The sequence below is a fragment of the Mirounga angustirostris genome, unplaced genomic scaffold (genome assembly GCF_029215605.1).
Source record: "Mirounga angustirostris isolate CCGP_5_RB_7025 unplaced genomic scaffold, mMirAng1.0.hap1 SCAF_15, whole genome shotgun sequence".
NCBI classification, from domain to species: domain Eukaryota; kingdom Metazoa; phylum Chordata; class Mammalia; order Carnivora; family Phocidae; genus Mirounga; species Mirounga angustirostris.
Genome location: NW_026991723.1, coordinates 29,928,316 through 29,946,454, shown reverse-complemented (window position 1 = coordinate 29,946,454; position 18,139 = coordinate 29,928,316). Strand labels below are relative to the sequence as shown.

Below are 18,139 nucleotides of genomic sequence, written 5' to 3'. Positions count from 1 at the left end.
GCTGCTATTCTGATAAAACAAAGAACTCAAATATTTGATAAATGAGAGAAAAAAGGATAAGTCATATAATGCTAACATACGTTATAGACAATATTTTTAAATGAGAAGCACCAATATAGGTTGGTATGTTGGGTATTACTCTGAGAAGGAAGTAGGATCTGGGGGGGGCCTGGAATACTAACAAGGTTACTGATTATACAAAAGGAATGGGAAAGAACAAGTCCATGAAAGAGATGGTATATTCAAGAAAAAGACGGGGACTTTATTTTTTTAAATTTATTTTAAAGTAATCTCTACACCTAACATGGGGCTTAAATCCACAACCTTGAGATCAAGAGTCGCATGCTCTTCCGACTAACCCAGACAGGCGCCCCAAGACAGGGGGACTTCAAATGGGCCACTCAATTCAAATAGTTACTATAAAACAAAAATTTAGCAGTATACATCAGACACTGTACAATAGTTGCAATATGCCCAGGATATACACAGTACATGCCTCCCTCTTAGCCATCTTGCTTAACATGATATTACATGTTCATAATGTAAGTGTTCTCTTTCACCTCTCATCAAGATGGTCTAAGTTCTTTAAGGACAGAGACCAATTGTTCTTGACCCATTTTTATGAAACTGACTAAATCAATGAAGTACATGAAGGTTTTACTACAAAGTCCTGGAAGTTAAGGGAAAAAATCTTTGAGTTTTCTGAGACTCATTTTCCTCATCTATAAGATGAAGGGATTGAAAAAGATGATATTCCAGGATTTTATGATACTCACATTGGTATCAACTAGAAAACAGGCTAATACCCTTAGTATCCTGACATATCAAAGAATTTAAGCGATTTTTAAAAAAGGATAGAAATTTCTGTTTGAAGAATAAGAAACATCTGTATGCTGAGGATGAACACAACTGAGAGAGTTTGAAATATTGGTGTGGAATTTTTATTGGGAACAGAAAACAAAAATCTCCATGAGACATGAGAGTGCATCTCAGGGAGTATTTGGTAACTTTTAATCAAAACACATTTTATATTTTTGTTTATTTAGGAAAATCTCTCTCTCTCTTTTTTTAGTTCCTGACTTTAGCAGCTGTTCTCAAAATAATATATTTCTCTTTGCCAGTCTGAATATGGTCTTGGAGGTCATACTATCTACTATATGTATCTGTATTTGTTTGTATACATTATTTACAACTACACATGGGGAAATCTTAGTTTAGAGGTAAAATAATTCACTTCCTATTTTTCTAAAAGTCAAAATTCTAAACACAAGGCATTTTCACTAAGAAAACCCCAAATGTCTTGAAAAGGTAGCAGCAATTATATTTCAAGTTTCCTGAGGGAGAAAACGGTATTTAAATATCATTGAAAAGTTCAGGGAACAATTTCACACCTCGAGGATGTCCCTCGTAAGACAAGACCCTTGGGACCTTAGTTTGAAGAGATTATAGACCCCAAAAAGCTCTCCTCGATGCTCTTTTGATCCTTGAACCGCTTCAAAATATCGCTTGGCATTTTCACTTCCAACCACCACACAGTGAAGTTGCTAAAACAGAAAAAACACAAGATACTTTTGAAGTGTTTGCTCCAACAATATGTCAGAATTTCCTGGCATTCCCTGTATATACACAGCTTTAGCTGGAGCAGGCAGAATCTCCTTAGGGAGGAAATTTTATTTTAATTTCCCTGGCAGATGTTGCCATTATGGTGAAATAATAGTAATCGGGCCAGTCTTATTGAAGAAGAGATCTTACATTTCCTATTTTATCTGTTTTCTACCAACTGAGTCAAGATCCCATCACTATGCAATATTCATTTGATGTAAAACGTTTAATGATAAAAGGGTACATTTGAATACAGTTTTCTCCTTTCTAGACTCATTACAACAGGAACTACTAAAACTGACAAAAATATCCCTATTTCACCCAAGTTAAATTATAACCTAAGTAACTACATGATAATTATGTTGCTGTCAAACTAACTGCGTCCATCGTTACATTGTCAACCAGCAGCAAAAACCAATCACTGTTTAGAAACACTGCATCTTTGAAACACTTGAATATAGAAGGAACCTTGAAGGACATATACCACTTTAGTAACAACAATAGTGTACTTCTTTATTTGTGAGGTATTTTACTAAATGCAATGTAAATATAATCATTAACCCCATATACACTTTAAAATTTCTTGGAAGAAACACAGACTGCACAGAGTGGAAAATAACTTCAGTGTATTGTTGATGTAAGGATTAGTAAGAAGTGATACCATATTGTGATTTAAGTTGATTTGTACTGTAATACATTACTCTAGGCAACTAAAATAACTCTTATTAATAATAGCTGCTATTTATTGAATACTTACTACCTGTGTAATATTTGTACATACTCTCATTTAATACCTACCTATAAGACATTATTATCTCTCTTTTTAGAAATAAAGACTTAAGTTTAGAGAAATTAAGTGTCTTCTCATAGACTGCCCAGCTAGGAAGTGTCATTTCTAGGATTTATACCTGGATTTGGTTAAATCCAAAATTAATACTTGTAAAAATTTCTCATCTCCAGGATGTCCCTTTTAAAACAAGACCCTTGGGAACTTAGTTTGAGGAAGCTTTGGATCAGTATCCAAGTTGATCAGTTGGTATCAATATTCTAGAAACAGGCTATAGTCTGGGAAAAGTGAATCACCATAGCAACTGATGTACCTGATGGTCCAATTGATGATTTTACCCTTTGCTACTGACTCTCCCTTAAACTAAATATAATCACCAAAGTAATTTGTAAGCATTAATCTGCATCTTTGTAAGTTCCCTACCAAAGTTTTACCACAAAATTTATAAAAGGCACGTTATTTTGTACGTAAAATAAGTTTTCCATAGTGGCTCCAGTAAAAGTGAAGGTCAGATACATCCATCTATAGACTGCTATAAGAAAATAATGTTAGAATTAAAGAGGGTGAGGAGGAAAAAACCAGTAATTGGAAAATGTAGCTCAGGTTCTGGCTTAAGAAAAACCCATTCAAGGCTACAAAACGTTTGGATTTCTTCATAACAATGCACAAAGTGTACATGAGGTAGAAAGAAAACAAGCAATGTTCGCCATGCTAAGGAGCCATGACACCTTCTTCCATCCTCAAGACCAGTAGCGTGGCATCTTCATATCATTCTGACCCTCTGCTTCTGCTTTCCTCCTTCTCTCCTTTCTCTGAACTTCCTGCCCAACTGTTCCCTTCAGTGATTACTTTGGCTCACCCAGAGAATCCAGATGGGTTTGTGGAATTAGGATGTGGACATCTTTGGGGGAACATCATTCAGCCTACCAGAGTAAGGACATGTAAAAAGAATGATGGAGGCTTGACAAAATGACACAAAATCCACCTTGTCTCACTGGACCAAAGTGAGGCAGTTTTAATATCAAAATATACAGTGAAATTCAAGAGACTGTAACCTATTACTAATACAGGATCCCATGAGTCCATATAGATTAAATAAATATATAGAAAACAAGGGGACTCTTTTTTATGGTAGAAGAGCAACAAAGAAGAAGGAATAATGGAAATTAGAAAGTCACCATCTGACAATCATCATAGTGGTAGCTGATTCAGGTGGGAATTAGCAATGAGTGCTAAGGCTGATGGGTACAGGTTTAACAAGGAACAGGATATTGGCATAGTCTCAGAGGATGTCCCCAGAAAATATTTATCAATTATAAAGGGAAAAAATGGTGACTGCAATGATGAAAGCTGACAGGCACGAAACTGAATGGAAATAAAGGTCACCACCAGGCGCCTTCTGACCAATGCAAGGAGAAGAGCACAGAATTGTTTCTGAACTATTTGCCAGGGGTTCTTGGCTTGAATCTGGACATGAGGAACATCAAATGGACCTACTTTAAAGGCGAGCTAACACAAGGAAAGGCCTTACTCTTTAACACTGTGAAGGTCATGAAAGACAGGGAAAGCTTGGGTAACTAACTACTCTAGGTTAAAGAAAACTAAAGAGACATGAAAAGAAATTCTCTATAACCACGATCCTGGTTTCGATCCTGAACCAGAAAAGAAAAAGGAGACAAGAAATTGCCAGGGAGTTGGTGAAATCTGAATTGAGTTTTGTGGATTACAAGGTAATCCATGTTAGTTTCTTGATTGGGATAACTGCATTCTGGAGAGGAGAGCAGAGGGAAAAAGCCAAGTGCAGGACAACACACAAAACTGAGTATTTATATGCAGTCAACTATTCTGATATGTACATATAAATAGGAGAGTGTCCTTCTTTGGGGGAAATAGACACTAGAGAACTTAGAAGTGATGTATCTGCAACTTTCTCTCAAATGGTTCAGAAAAATAAAGATCATGGCTGAGGGAAAGAGAGAAGCAAATGTGATAAAATGTTAACAAGTGGGGAATTTGGGTGAAGTTAATTGGGTGTTCTTTGGGCTATTCTTACAATTCTTCTGCAAATACAAATGTATTACTAAATTACATATATCTATTCACCTTTCATATATATTTGGAGCATTTCATATAATCTAAAATTTGGCATTCAGAAATTAAAGTGAATTTAGATTATATGAAATGCTCCAAACATGAAGGAGTACAGTTTCTTTGTAGGTGTTTTATTTTTTAAAAGTATAAAATGTCTGAATGCATTATCACAACAAATGCAAACAAAATATCAAAGTGATAGTCCCCCTTGAATAATACAGATCATCCTTTATAAGTCTTAGTAAGATTGTAATGTTTAGGTATATCCTTCTAGATCTTTTTCAATGCAGTTAGAGCTATTTATATATACACACAGAAATAACTTTATGCATCAACATAATTGATATACTTCTTCTGTGAGTCAGGTTTTTCGGTCCCACTTAAAAATGTCTTAGAGGTCTTGCCAGATCAGTACATCTGGTCTATAATTTTTTTTTTCTGTTGCGTGTATCAGAATTTATGTTATCATTCTGCTACTACGAGACATTTAGGCTATTTCTTTTTTTCATTTTTTTAAACAAATACTAATAATGCTGAATATAAATCCTTGTTATCCTTCACTGTGTGTATATGAGAGTATTTTTGTCAGACAGATAAGGAGAAGGTGCTATATGTTTTAAAATGTTAACTTAGCCTATAAAATAAATGGACCAAGTTATATTCTCAAAAATAGTATGAGTACCTCTTTACAAATACTCCCGCCAACAATGAATAGTACCAATCTCTCTATATCCCTAAAACCACTCCCCAAAACAAAAACCCACACACAAAAAAGTTTTTGCAGAATGTGCGTAACACAGTATTGTTTTTTTTTATGTTATGTTAATCACCATACATTACATCATTAGTTTTTGATGTAGTGTTCCACGATTCATTGTTTGTGTATAACACCCAGTGCTCCATTCAGTACATGCCCTCTTTAATACCCATCACTGGGCTAACCCATCCCCCCACCCCCCTCCCCTCTAGAACTCTGTTTCTCAGAGTCCACAGTCTCTCATGGTTCGTCTCCCCCATAGTATTGTTTTATTTTATATTTCTAGATTACAACTGTGGTTAGGCATCCTTTCATATATCCATTAACCATTTGTATTTTTCCTTCAATAAAATGCCTAATCATAGTCTTTTTATTGGTTTGTGGAAGTTCTTTATGCACTATAGATGCTAATCCTTTATTTACCATATACATGGACATTTTCCTCCTAGACACTTTTTATTTTTATTTTAAAGATTTACTTATTTGAGAGAGGAAGAGAGAGAGAGAGAGAGACTCTGCACTGACTGTGGAGCCCGATGCAGGGCTTGATCCTATGACCCTGAGATCACAACCTGAGCTGAAACCAAGAGTCAGACACTTAACCCACTGTGCCACCCAGGCGCCCTCCCAAAAAAACTCTTTATATTGATTATCTGGACATTAAAAAGGGCATATAGGGGAGCGTTTCTTGGTTCATATTCATGTGTTTTAGTCTATTTCTTAGCTCCATCTTTAATAATGTGTACCTGGTATTTTCTGATTTCTTGTTTCTAAAAATTATTTTAATTTTTTATTATTATGTTCAATTAGCCAGCATATATTATTAAGGAGGGCACGTGTAGTGATGAGCACTGGGTGTTACATGCAACTAATGAATGTTGAACACTACATCAAAAACTAATGATGTCCTAGATACTTTTTAAATTTGGCTTGTAGGTCCTTTGTCATACAGAAGTTTCACATAAAAATGTAGTTAAATTTACAATATTTGCCTTTGAGGCTGTATTAGTTCCCTAAGACTGCTTTAACAAAATGCCACAACCTGGATGGTTTAAGACAACAGAAATTGATTCTCTCACAGTTCTGGACGCTAAAGTCTGAAATCAAGATGTTGGCAGGACCACACTCTCTCTGAAGGTTCCAAGTGAAGACCCTTGGTTCCTGCCAATCCTTGGCATTCTTGGTTTGAAACTGCATTACTCCAATCTCTGCCTCCTTCATCAAGGTCATTCTCCCTCAGTGTCAGTTTGTATCTGAATGTCCCTCTTATAAGGATATCGGTCATTGGATTAGGGTCCACCCTAATCCAGTATGACCTTATTTTAACTTGATTACATCTGCAAAGACCCTACTTCCAGATAAGATCCCCTTCAAAGTTACACATAGGGGAAGGGCTTTAACATACCTTTTCTTTGGAGGGGGCACACAATTCAAGTTCTAACAGAGACTTTGTTAAAGATTTTTACATTCATGTTCATAAGAGATATTGGTCTGTAATTTTCTGTTCTTGTAATATCTTTGCCAAATTTTGGTATCAACATTTTTCTATCTTTCTAAAATAAGTTACAAGTGTTCTCTCCTCCTTTGTTTTCAAAAAGATTATCGTTTGATAGAATTCACTGCAGAAGTCATCTAGGTTAAAGTCTTGTTTTATGAGAAAGGTTTGAATTAAAAATTCACTTTCCTTGACAATATAAGGCATCATTTTCCCTCATTTGAAATCATTGCTCCTAAGCATCCAGAATCACTAATAAGAAGTCAGATGTTTATCTAATCTTAGTACTATTATAGGTAATATTTTTTTTTCTCTCCAGAAGGTTCATCTCTGGAAATTTAGAGGACTTTTCACTTTATCCTTGGTGTTTTATAATAATAGAAAGATGGTGTAAGTGTGGATCTATTTTCATTCATCCTGTTTAGCACTCATAATTACATGGGCCTATATAATTCTTGGACTCTTGTTTTCTACTTTTTATATTCTTCGTCCTTTATTTAGAGTTTCTTTCCGTCCCTTCCTTCTATTCCCCTCTTCAACTATAAGACTGGTATTAGAACTTCTACATCTAGAATTCATTTCCCCTAACTTTTCTTACATATATTCTTTGTCTTTTTGCTCTGTAATCTAGAATAATTGTTTAGCTCTCTCTTTTAGATGAAAACATTGCTCTCTTCTACTCAGGCTATCTCTGGAGTTCTTCATTTTCTGGAAGCTAATGGATTCTTTTTCTGGTAGCCTGTTCTTATTTCTAGGATCCTACAACCTCACTCACCTTTTTTTGTTGTTGTGTTTTAAAGATCTATTTATTGGGGCGCCTGGGTGGCTCAGTCGTTAAGCGTCTGCCTTCGGCTCAGGTCATGATCCCAGGGTCCTGGGATCGAGCCCCACATCAGGCTCCCTGCTCGGCGGGAAGCCTGTTTATCTCTCTGTTAAATAAATAAAATCTATAAAAAAAAAAAAAAGATCTATTTATTTGAGAGAGAGAGAGAGAGTGGAGGGGCAGAGGGAGACAGTCCCCAAGCAAGATTCCCCACTGAGTGCAGAGCCAGTCATGGGGCTTGATTGATGCCATGACAAATGAGATCACGACCTGAGCCAAAATCAAGAGTCAGACACTTCACTGAGCCATGCAGGCAACAGCCCCCCCCGCCGCCCCCCCAGCCCCACTCATCATTTGAAAATACTATTATACATTTTTAAAGCTCTATTTTATTCTTTTCTATTAATTTTTTTTAAAGATTTTTTTTAATTTATTTATTAGAGAGAGAGAGTGAGAGAGAGAGCGCAAGAGGGGGAAGGGTTAGAGGGAGAAGCAGACTCCCCGCCGAGCAGGGAGCCCGATGTGGGACTCGATCCTGGGACTCCGGGATCATGACCCGAGCCGAAGGCAGTCGCCTAACCAACTGAGCCACCCAGGCGCCCTTTTCTATTAATTTTTGTCTTCTCTGATGTTAATTGTTCTTCCTCTTCCTCTACCTCTTCTCCTTTTTGAGTGCCTATAATAGTTCTGATGGCTCTTGTAACAAATTATAAACTTGGTGGCTTAAATCAAAATAAATTTATTTTACTCTTACAGTTCTGGAGTCCAGAAGTCTGAAATCAGTATCACTAGGCTGAAATCAAGGTTTGGCAGGGCCATGCTCTCTGCAGATGCTCTAGGAGAGAATCCATTCCTTGCCTCTTCCAGCTGTCGGTGGCTACCAGCATTCCTTAGCATGTGACCGCATCACTCCATTCTCTGCCGCTCTGGTAGCATTGTTTTTTCTTCTGTCTGTGTCAGATTTCCCCTTGCTTCTTTCTTATAAGGACATTTGTGATTTAGAACCTACCTGGCTAATCCAGGCTATTTGCCCCATTGCAAAATCCTTAATCACATCTGAAAGACCCTTTTTTCCACATAAAGAAACATTTACAGATTCCAGGGATTAGGACTTGGTATCTTTGAGGACCATTTTCATAGTGTTTCTTTTCTTAAACTGTTCAAAAATTATTTTTTGTTGGGTATTCATCTGTCTTCAAATACCCTACATTCTTATCTCAGCCTACTGCGGTGATCATTCAGAGCAGGGGACGTGTAAGTATTTAATCTTCTGGGCAACAGGAGGGACTTTCTTCTCAATTTCAGCAAAATATGGAGCTCTGTCTTGCTTCTTTGCTTCCAGTATTTCTATTTATTGTTCCTACTTGAGAGCAGACACCTCTGTTGGCTCTAATTTGCTGCAATTGGGGTAAGATTATACGGGGCTAACCCATCTTGTTAGATCATCAATGATATCCCAAAGAGGGGGCATCATAGTCACCCTAAGACTCCCCCCCCTTTTTTTTAGTATCTGCTGACTCTAACTTGGAATATCCAGAAGCTGCACCTACCTTTTTTAATAGTCTCTTTCTGAGTTTAGCTTGGCTTCTTCCTTCAATCTGATCCCAAATGCCTTTTGTCTTTTAGGGTTCCTTATAACTTGTGGGCCACAAATAGAACTCTTCTTACTTTCCAAAATTTTTACAGTTTTTTTTTTTTAAGATTTTATTTATTTATTTGAGACAGAGAGAATGAGAGAGAGAGAGCACATGAGAGGGGGGAGGGTCAGAGGGAGAAGCGGGCTCCCCGCCGAGCAGGGAGCCTGATGCAGGACTCAATCCAGGGACTCCAGGATCATGACCTGAGCCGAAGGCAGTCACTTAACCAACTGAGCCACCCAGGCGCCCTACAGTTTTTTTAAACATCATTTTTGGGAGTGCCTGGGTGGCTCAGTTGGTTGAGTGTCTGACTCTTCGTTTTGGCTCAATCATGGTATCAGGGTCATGGGATTGTGCCCCACATGGGGTTCCACACTCAGAGCAGAATCTACCTGAGATTTCCTCTCTCCCTCTCCCTCTGGCCCTCCCCCGACTCCTTGCTCTCTCTCTCTCTCTGTCAAATAAATAATTTAAAAAATCATTTTGGATTTCTTTTTCCCCAAGGGATTTGAGGAATACTCAGAAAGCTAGCTAGAGTGTGTATGCCATATGCACTCTTGGTTCAAACTCCAGTCAACCTTTAAATCACATCTCTTGCCTTTTTCCTCACACAACTGCCATATTATCTTGATTTGTGCCTACTTAATTATATGGCTGAGTCTTTCCTAAAGGGCTCATGCTTAAAAAATATTTTAATAACCAAGTAGAGCATACAAACTTCTGAAAACGGACATTATCCTCATCTTCTGAAGTAATAGTATTATATAGTGTATATATATGTACATATATATATAGTATATACATATAGAAAATTACTACATATATATAGTAATGGACAGAAAAATTATGCTGGATTGTGACAAGTCTAAGACAATATTCTAAAGAACTGCTCCTAAGATGAAAAGAATAATGTTCTCCTTTTTTCCAGCACTGTTTAAATATATCTGAACAAAATAATGTTCAAGTAGTTGTGCCATACCAAAGAACAAAAAGATGAAAGGTTTCTTATAGAGCTAAGTGCTTTAAGAAAAAACAAAACTGCTGTGTACAATTCTATTTTTAGAATTAAGAAAACAGCATAAATTTAAGATTGGATCATTCTTAGGTTAACTACCACCACATGTTTGCTCTTAAATAGATGCCAACGGAATATATAGGGAGTAATTCAAATTTAACATTTATAATTAAACTTGAACCTCATTCCAGATCTTCTCAAGTGAGCAGTTATAAACTACATAAATTTTGTTTATTTAGAGACATAAATGGTGAAGTAATTGATACCCTAAGGACATGAAAGAGTTAATACAATCTCAGATGAACACTAAAAGCACCGACACAGTAGTTAGTACACTTGAGTTCTATCCCTGTTATTCCATTTACTGGGATGTCCCTGGGTCCCAGTTTCATCATGTACAACATGAAATGGTTGCATTAGATATCTCTAAGGGATTTTTCCCTTAGTCTTCTTCATGCAATGGTACATGCAGAAAATGGTAACATGAACACCTCTCTGGAAAGGTTTCTTAAGGCTGGAAGTTGGTTTAGGTAATCTTGCTGCCCAGAGAGCTGTGAGATCAATGTGTCAGTGCACGTGTATCCCATCTGTGGCATACAATTATGTCCTGTCCCACAGGCTGGGGGGCTGTGACCTTGCTACTCAAATTGTGGTCCACAGTAGTGTTGACACTCCTGGGAGCTTGTTAAAAATGCAGAACTCTTGGGCTCTACCCAGAGCTACTAAATCAGAATCTGTAGTTTAAAGATCCCTACGTAATTCATGTACACATTAAAGCTTAAAAAGTACTACTCAAAGAAAATTTCAGCTCTGAAGTTCAATGAACATAAGAATTCATCCGTTTTACAGAATATATTCTAAAGTATATTTCATAATCTTATTAAATTCCATATTCTAGTTAGAATAAAATGAAAAATCAATTTTTACACAAATTTCTGAAATTTTTGAAATAGACAAATGTTTACTTCTTAATTAGGAAAAGGGAAATATATTTACCTGCTTGTATACCTGTCGTAAGTACATGATCTCCTCCACAGTTCCCAAAGATATCAGCCTAAACACTTTCACATCCCTGCACTGCCCAATCCTATATGCTCTGTAAAAAGATTAAAAACAAAAACCAACAAAAATCAAATGAAACAACTTTGGGTTCAGGAGGTACCTTTAGGATAGAAAAATGGAACGTTACTAAAATTTTAATTTAAAAAGAAACGTATGCACAGTTTATTGTACGTCAATTATATATACCTCAACAAAACTGTTTAAAATGAGGGAGGGGAACAGTTAATCAACTGGCAAACCTATAGAAGTGTAGATCTGCAGCCCTAATTTCAAAGAGATTTCTGTCTGGTTGAATCACTCAGTTGACTAGCACCCCAGGTATTTTGACATGGACCATAGTGCGAATTAAAACAATAACCTGATTTACCACACTGGTTAACTGTAGGTCTAGGCCTGGGAGCTTCTCTCAGGTGAAGGCTTTATTGGATGCTCTGGATGATGTCCTGTTTTTTTGTTTTTAAGATTTTATTTATTTATTTGACAGAGAGAGAGCACAAGCAGGGGGGAGGGGGCAGGCAGAGGGAGAAGCAGACTCCCCGCTGAGCAGGGAGCCCAAAGTGGGGCTCAATCCCAGGACCCTGGGATCATGACCTGAGCCGAAGGCAGATGCTTCACCGACTGAGCCACCCAGGAGCTCCAAGTCACCTGTTTCTAAATATCTGTTACAGTCATGGGCTGGGTGGTGGGGACCAGGGGCAAGGTCAAACTGCCTCATGTTTGAAACTGTTAAAATTTGGGGGAAATTTAATTTTGACCTTGTAAAGTCACTCTATGTTGTTGTATCTGGTACTCTCTACCTCCTTCACTCATTGCTCCTCATAGAGAAGGGCTTTACTAGAGGGTATCCTAGGGCCCCAAAAATCTTGCACCCGCACAGGGGGATGGGGGACCCTGTGGCACAGCACAGCCAGGGTAAGTTACTGCATTCTCACGTCCATCCTGCAGCCTAGATACAGAGGGACTCACAATCCCTTTCTCTCCCACAATGGAATGGAGTCTTAAAAATTTTTTTAAATGGATCTAAGGAAATGTCTTCTGGGTGTGTGCTCAGTCAATTGGTGAATAGGATAGATTCTGTTAGAATACATATTCTTTAATCTTTACAGACAAAAAGCTTACAACATGTTACTTTGGACCCGCGCTTCATCAATTTCTACGTCCATTAAGAAGGGATACGTTAAGTGATGGGTCTTTTTTATATGAAAACAAGTGCTGAGGAGCTGTTATACAGTATGGAGGTCTATATCTTCGTTTCTCTCCTTGATTCCTCTGGCCAGAGTCAACTAAAGGACAGGGAGAGAGAGATGCTGTTCATTTAGTTTTATTGGCAACTAACTTAAACCAAGTACCAAAACACAGTACCCTGGGATAAATAATATATTAGGATTTAATGGCCCAGATGAAAAAAAACAAAATTAAAACAAATGTTGTTAAGATAAAAAAAAAAAGTAGAAATTTTTCTGTGGCTTTCATTTGATTATTTTCCTTTACATCGGTCAGTGGTGAGATGCTGGTTAACAGTGTGGGCTCTGCAAGTCAGAGTGCATGAATTCAGATCCTGAAATCACTGGCTGTGAACTTGAGCAAGTTACTTCAATTTGTTGTGCCTCACCTTCCTCGTGTGTAAAATGGGCATGATAATACTGCATATCCCATAAAAGCTTTGGTATCAGGGTAATGCCGGCCTCACAGAATAAGTTAGGAAGTGTTCCTTTCTCTTCAAGTTTTTGTAAGAGCTTCAGAAGGATTGGTATTAATTCTTCTTTAAATGCTTGGTAGAATCCATTGGTGAAGCCATCTGGTCCTGGGTTTTTGTTTGTTGGTATTTTGATGACCAATTCAATCTTTTTATTAGTTGTAAGGTTTATTCCTATCTTCTATTTCTTTGTCATTCAGTGATTCAGTCTTGGTAAGTTACGTTTCCTGGAATTTGTCCATTTCATTTAGGTCATCCAATTTGTTGGTGTACAACTGTTCATAGTACTGTCTTACAATCCTTTCTATTTCTGTTAAATCAATAGTAATGTCCCCTTTTTCCTTCAGATTTTAGTTATTTCAGTCTTCTTTTTTTCTTAATCTAGCTAAAGGTTTGTCAAGTTTGTTGATCATTCTGAAAAATGATCTCTTGGTTTTGTTGATTTTTTTTTTCTATTGTTTTTTAGTCTCTCATTTATCTCTGTTCTAATCTTTATTAACTTCCTTTTGATAACTTTGGGTTTAGTTTGTTCTTTTTCTAGTTCCTCAAGGTATGAGGTTAGAGTGTTGACTTCAGACCTTTCTTTTTTTTTTAATGTGTTTGCCACTATAAACTTCTCTTTGTACTTCTTTCACTGCATCCCATAAGTTTTAATATTGTGTTTTCATTTTTATTTTTCCCCAAGATATTTTCTAATCTCTCTTGTGATTTCTTTTATAACCCATTGGTTGTTTAAGAGTGTATTATTTAATTTTTTTAAAGATTTATTATTTTAGAGAGAGAGTGAGTGCCAGTGGGGGAGGGGCAAAGGGAGGGGGCAAGAGAGAATCCCAAGCAGGCTCCACACCCAGTGTGGAGCCCGACTTGGGGCTTGATCTCACAACACCAAGATCATGACCTCAGCCGAAATCAAGAGTCAGACACCTAACTGACCGAACCAACCAGGCACCCCATTTAATTTCAACATATCTGTGGATTTTCCAGTGTTTTTCTGCTGTTGATTTTTAATTTCATTCTATTGTGTTTGGAAAGAAAACTGTATGATTTCAATCTTTTAAAATTTATTTTTTATTTTTATTTTTTTTAAGATTTTATTTATTTATTTGAGAGAGAATGAGAGACAGAGAGCACGAGAGGGAGGAGGGTCAGAGGGAGAAGCAGACCCCCTGCCGAGCAGGGAGCCCGATGTGGGACTTGATCCCGGGACTCCAGGATCATGACCTGAGCCGAAGGCAGTCGCTTAACCGACTGAGCCACCCAGGCGCCCAATCTTTTAAAATTTATTAACATGTTTTATAACCTAACATATGGCCTATCATGGAGAATGTACCATGTGCACTTAAGAAAAATGTGTATTATGCTGTTGTTGGAAGGAGAGTTCTGTATATGTTTGATAGGTCCAATTTGTCTATAGGGCTATTCAAGTCTTTCTTTCCTTCTTGATCTCCTGACTGAATGTTCTGCCCATTAATGAAAATGGGGTATTGAAGTCTCCTACTGCTATTGTAGAGCTATTTTCCCCTTTCAATTCTGTCAATATTTGCTTTAATATTTTAGAGCTCATTTGTTTGGTGCATTTATGTTTACAATTGTTATAGCTTCTGGGTGAGTTAAATCAAGAACTATCATTTAGTATACTACCCTTTTTTTGTCTTTTATGACAGTATTCAAAAGTTTTTTTTATCTGATATTAGAATAACCACCCTGCTCTCTTCTCGATACTATTTGCATGGAGTGTCTTTTTCCATCCTTTCACTTCCAACCTCCGCATGTCCTTAAACCCAAAGTGAATGTCTTATAGACAGCATATAGTTGGCATATGGTGTGCTGTAGTTGTTTTTTAATCTATTCTGCCAATCTATATCTTTTGATTGAAGAGTTTAACCCAATTATATTTAAAGTAATTAATGAGGGATGCCTGGGTGCCTCAGTTGGTTAAGTGTCTGCTTTCAGCTCAGATCATGATCCCAGGGTCCTGGGATCAAGCCCTGAATTGGGCTCTCTGCTCGGCAGGGAGCCTGCTTCTCCCTCCCACTTTGCCTACTTGTGCTCTGTCAAATAAATAAATAAAATCTTTACTAAAAAATAATAATGTAATTAACAATAGAGAAGAACTTACTTTTGCTATTTTATTTGTTTTCTGTATGTCTCATGGCTATTTTGCCCCTCATTTCCTCCATTACTGCCTTCCTTTGTGTTATGTGATTTTTTTAGTTACAAATTTTGATTCCTTTCTCATTTCCTTTTGTGTATATTCTATAGATATATTCTTTGTGAAGATTATATATAACATCCAAAAGTTGTAACAACTTATCTTAAACTGATACAATCTAACTTCAATTGCATTAAAAAACCCTCCTTTACAGCTTTGCCCCTCACTGTCACAAGTTAAATCTTTATATATCATGTATTCATTAACACAGATGTATAATTACTTTTATGCATTTGTCTTTTTTTAAAGATTTTTTTCCTTTTTTAAAGATTTTATTTTTAAGTAATCTCTACACCCAATGTGGGGCTTGATCCCACAACCCCAAGATCAAGAACTGCACATTCTACCAATGGAGCCAGACATGCACCCCTGCATTTGTGTTTTAAATCCTATAAAAAGTAGACTTACAAACCAAAATTACAGTAATGCTGGTTTTTATATTTGTCTCTGTACTTACTAGCACTGCAGAATTTTATATTTTCTTTTTTTTTTTTTAAAGATTTTATTTATTTATTCATGAGAGACAGAGAGAGAGAAGCAGAGGGAGAAGCAGGCTCCCAAGGAGCAGGGAGCCCGATGCGGGACTCAATCCCAGGACCCTGGGATCATGACCTGAGCCAAAGGCAGACACTTAACCGTCTGAGCCACCCAGGCGCCCGAATTTTATATTTTCATATGGCTTTGAGTTACTGTCAGAGTTACTGTCAGAGTCCTTTAATTTGAACTTGAAAGTCTCTTTAGCATTTCTTGTAGGACAGGTCTAGTGGTAATAAACTCAGCTCTGTTGTCTTAATTTCTCTCTCATTTTTGAATGACAGTTTTGCCTGATACAGAATTCTTGATTTTTTTTTTTTTTCCTTTTGGCACTTTAAATATATCATTCCACAACCTTCTGGTCTGTAAGGTTTCTGTTGAGAATCTGCTGGTAATCTTACTGGGGATCCCTTATACATTACAATCCATTTTTTTCTTGCTGCTTTCAAGATACTCATTCTCTTTGTCTTTAACTTTCTACAACTTGATAATGTGTCTCAGTGTGAGTATCTTTGTGTTTATCCTACCTGGAGTTTACTGAATTTCTTGTATTTGTATATTCATGCTTTTTCCAAATTTGGGACGTTATTATTTCAGTCATTTTTTCTTCAAATAGCTTTGTCCTTTTCTCTCTCTTCTTTTGGATTCCTATAATGTGTCTATCAGTCTATTTAATATGTCCCATAAATTCCTTAAGCTATGTTTATTTTCCTTTGCTGGTTTTTGTTGTTTTTGGTTTTTTTTTGCTCCTCAGATCTGTCTTCAAGTTTGCTGATCCTTTGTTCTGCCTGTTTGAGTATGATGAGTCTTTCTAGTGATTTTTTTTTTTTTTATAATTCAGTTATTGTATCTGTCAGGTTCAGAGTTTCTGCTTTGTTCTTTTTTTATATATAATTTCTATCTCTGCTGATATTCTAATTTTGTTTATATATTGTTTTCCTGATTTCCTTTAGGTCTTTGTCCATAGTTTCCATCTAGCTCTTAGAGTTAGGACAGTTGTTTTAAACTCTTTGTCTATTAAGTCCTATGCCTGTGTTTCTTCAGGGATGGTTTCTGGAGATTTTGTTCCTCTGAATGAACTATGTTTTCCTCTTTCTTTAAATGTCTTGTATTTTTGTTTTCTTTGTAAAAAATTGGCCATTTGATAAAATAGCCACTTCTAGTCTTTGCAGACTAGTATGGAAAACATTCATTAATTAGCAGGGTATATCTTGAGTCTTGGGAGCAGCTCAGGCTAAGGATTAAAATCTACTTTGGTCATTTCTGGTTATGTGTCCTGCCTGGGTCTGTGTGTACATGTGTGCTTTTAAATGTCTTAATTTCCCAAAGAGTCTCATTTCAGTGTCTTCTCAGGGCCTTAGACATATTCTATTATATTCCTCTACTGTAATATCACATCCCAAGGATAGAATCCCACTGCAGCTTTCATGCACCATGGGGCCTATCACTGCTTTCAATAGCTTCTGCCAGTCTGAGATCCAAGTTATGCCACCATTCCTCCTCTAAGCACTGTCAGGTGAAACAGAAACCATTCCCTCTGGCAGCTCACAGACAGGTTAGAAAGCTGCAAAGGAGTTCCACACTGCTCTTTCCAACCTGAGAGGGAAGGAACTGGGAATTGGTTGCTTCCTCCTGGTTGTGCTGCATTAGTGAATGGGGGTAAGGCAAGAATGAGTAAAGATGCCATGAAATTTCCCAGTTCTGAATATAGCTTCCTCTTCTTGATTGGGAATTTGCTTGATTACTGTAGATCTTTGACTGATTTAGAGAGTTCCAATAAAGTTATTTTAATCAGTCTCTAGTTTTTTTAATCCACCCGTGGGGAAACATGTACCTAGAGCTTCTTAGTCTGCCATCTTACTGGCATCACTCTTTGATTTCCTCTTTCATACAAGAGTTATTTAAAAATATATTTAAAAACGTCCACATGGCTAGATTTTTATTCGCTACATGTTCATTGTTATTTTATAGGGTATTTTATTTTGTACTGGAGCCATGTAATCTAGTCCTTGTGATTTCTATTAAAATATATAGTCATTTAAAAGTATGCTCTAAAATGGAAGATTGGGTATTTTCAGTTGTGATATGGTTATATACATTTATTAAGTTAAAGGCTAAATAACTGTTATTCAAATAATTTATGTATTTCCTTTTTTTGCCTAGTTGATCTATTAATTTTTGAGAGAGGGATATTAAGTTTCCCATCATGATTGTGGATCTGTCCATTTCTCATCATAAAAGAGTTTTGGCTTTGTTATGGAGTGACTATTATACTTTCCTCATGGATTGTTTCCCATTTTGTTTTCCTTAATGCATCTTGCCTTTAAATCTACTAATATTTGGCTTGATATTAATATTGCCACTCTCACTTTTTGTTACCATCTCTCTGATTAGATTTTTAAGTATATTTTTATTTTTAACCTTCTAT

At 36.7% G+C, this 18,139-nt stretch overlaps 1 protein-coding gene and 1 long non-coding RNA gene across 5 annotated transcripts in view; one reads left to right on the top strand and one right to left on the bottom strand.

Annotated features, from left to right (window-relative positions):
• LOC123849618 (uncharacterized) overlaps nt 1–18,139 on the top strand; it is a 150,005-nt gene that overhangs the window by 46,744 nt on the left and 85,122 nt on the right. The window lies entirely within an intron of this gene.
• ERCC6L2 (ERCC excision repair 6 like 2) overlaps nt 1–18,139 on the bottom strand; it is a 131,852-nt gene that overhangs the window by 42,013 nt on the left and 71,700 nt on the right. For all 4 annotated transcript variants that reach the window (XM_064579485.1, XM_045882365.3, XM_045882363.3 and 1 more), the window contains exons 13-14: nt 11,204–11,303; nt 1,392–1,544 (exon numbers count right to left, since the gene is read on the bottom strand). In XM_064579485.1, the coding sequence (XP_064435555.1) occupies nt 1,392–1,544; nt 11,204–11,303 (253 nt within the window). The remainder of the gene's footprint in view (nt 1–1,391; nt 1,545–11,203; nt 11,304–18,139) is intronic.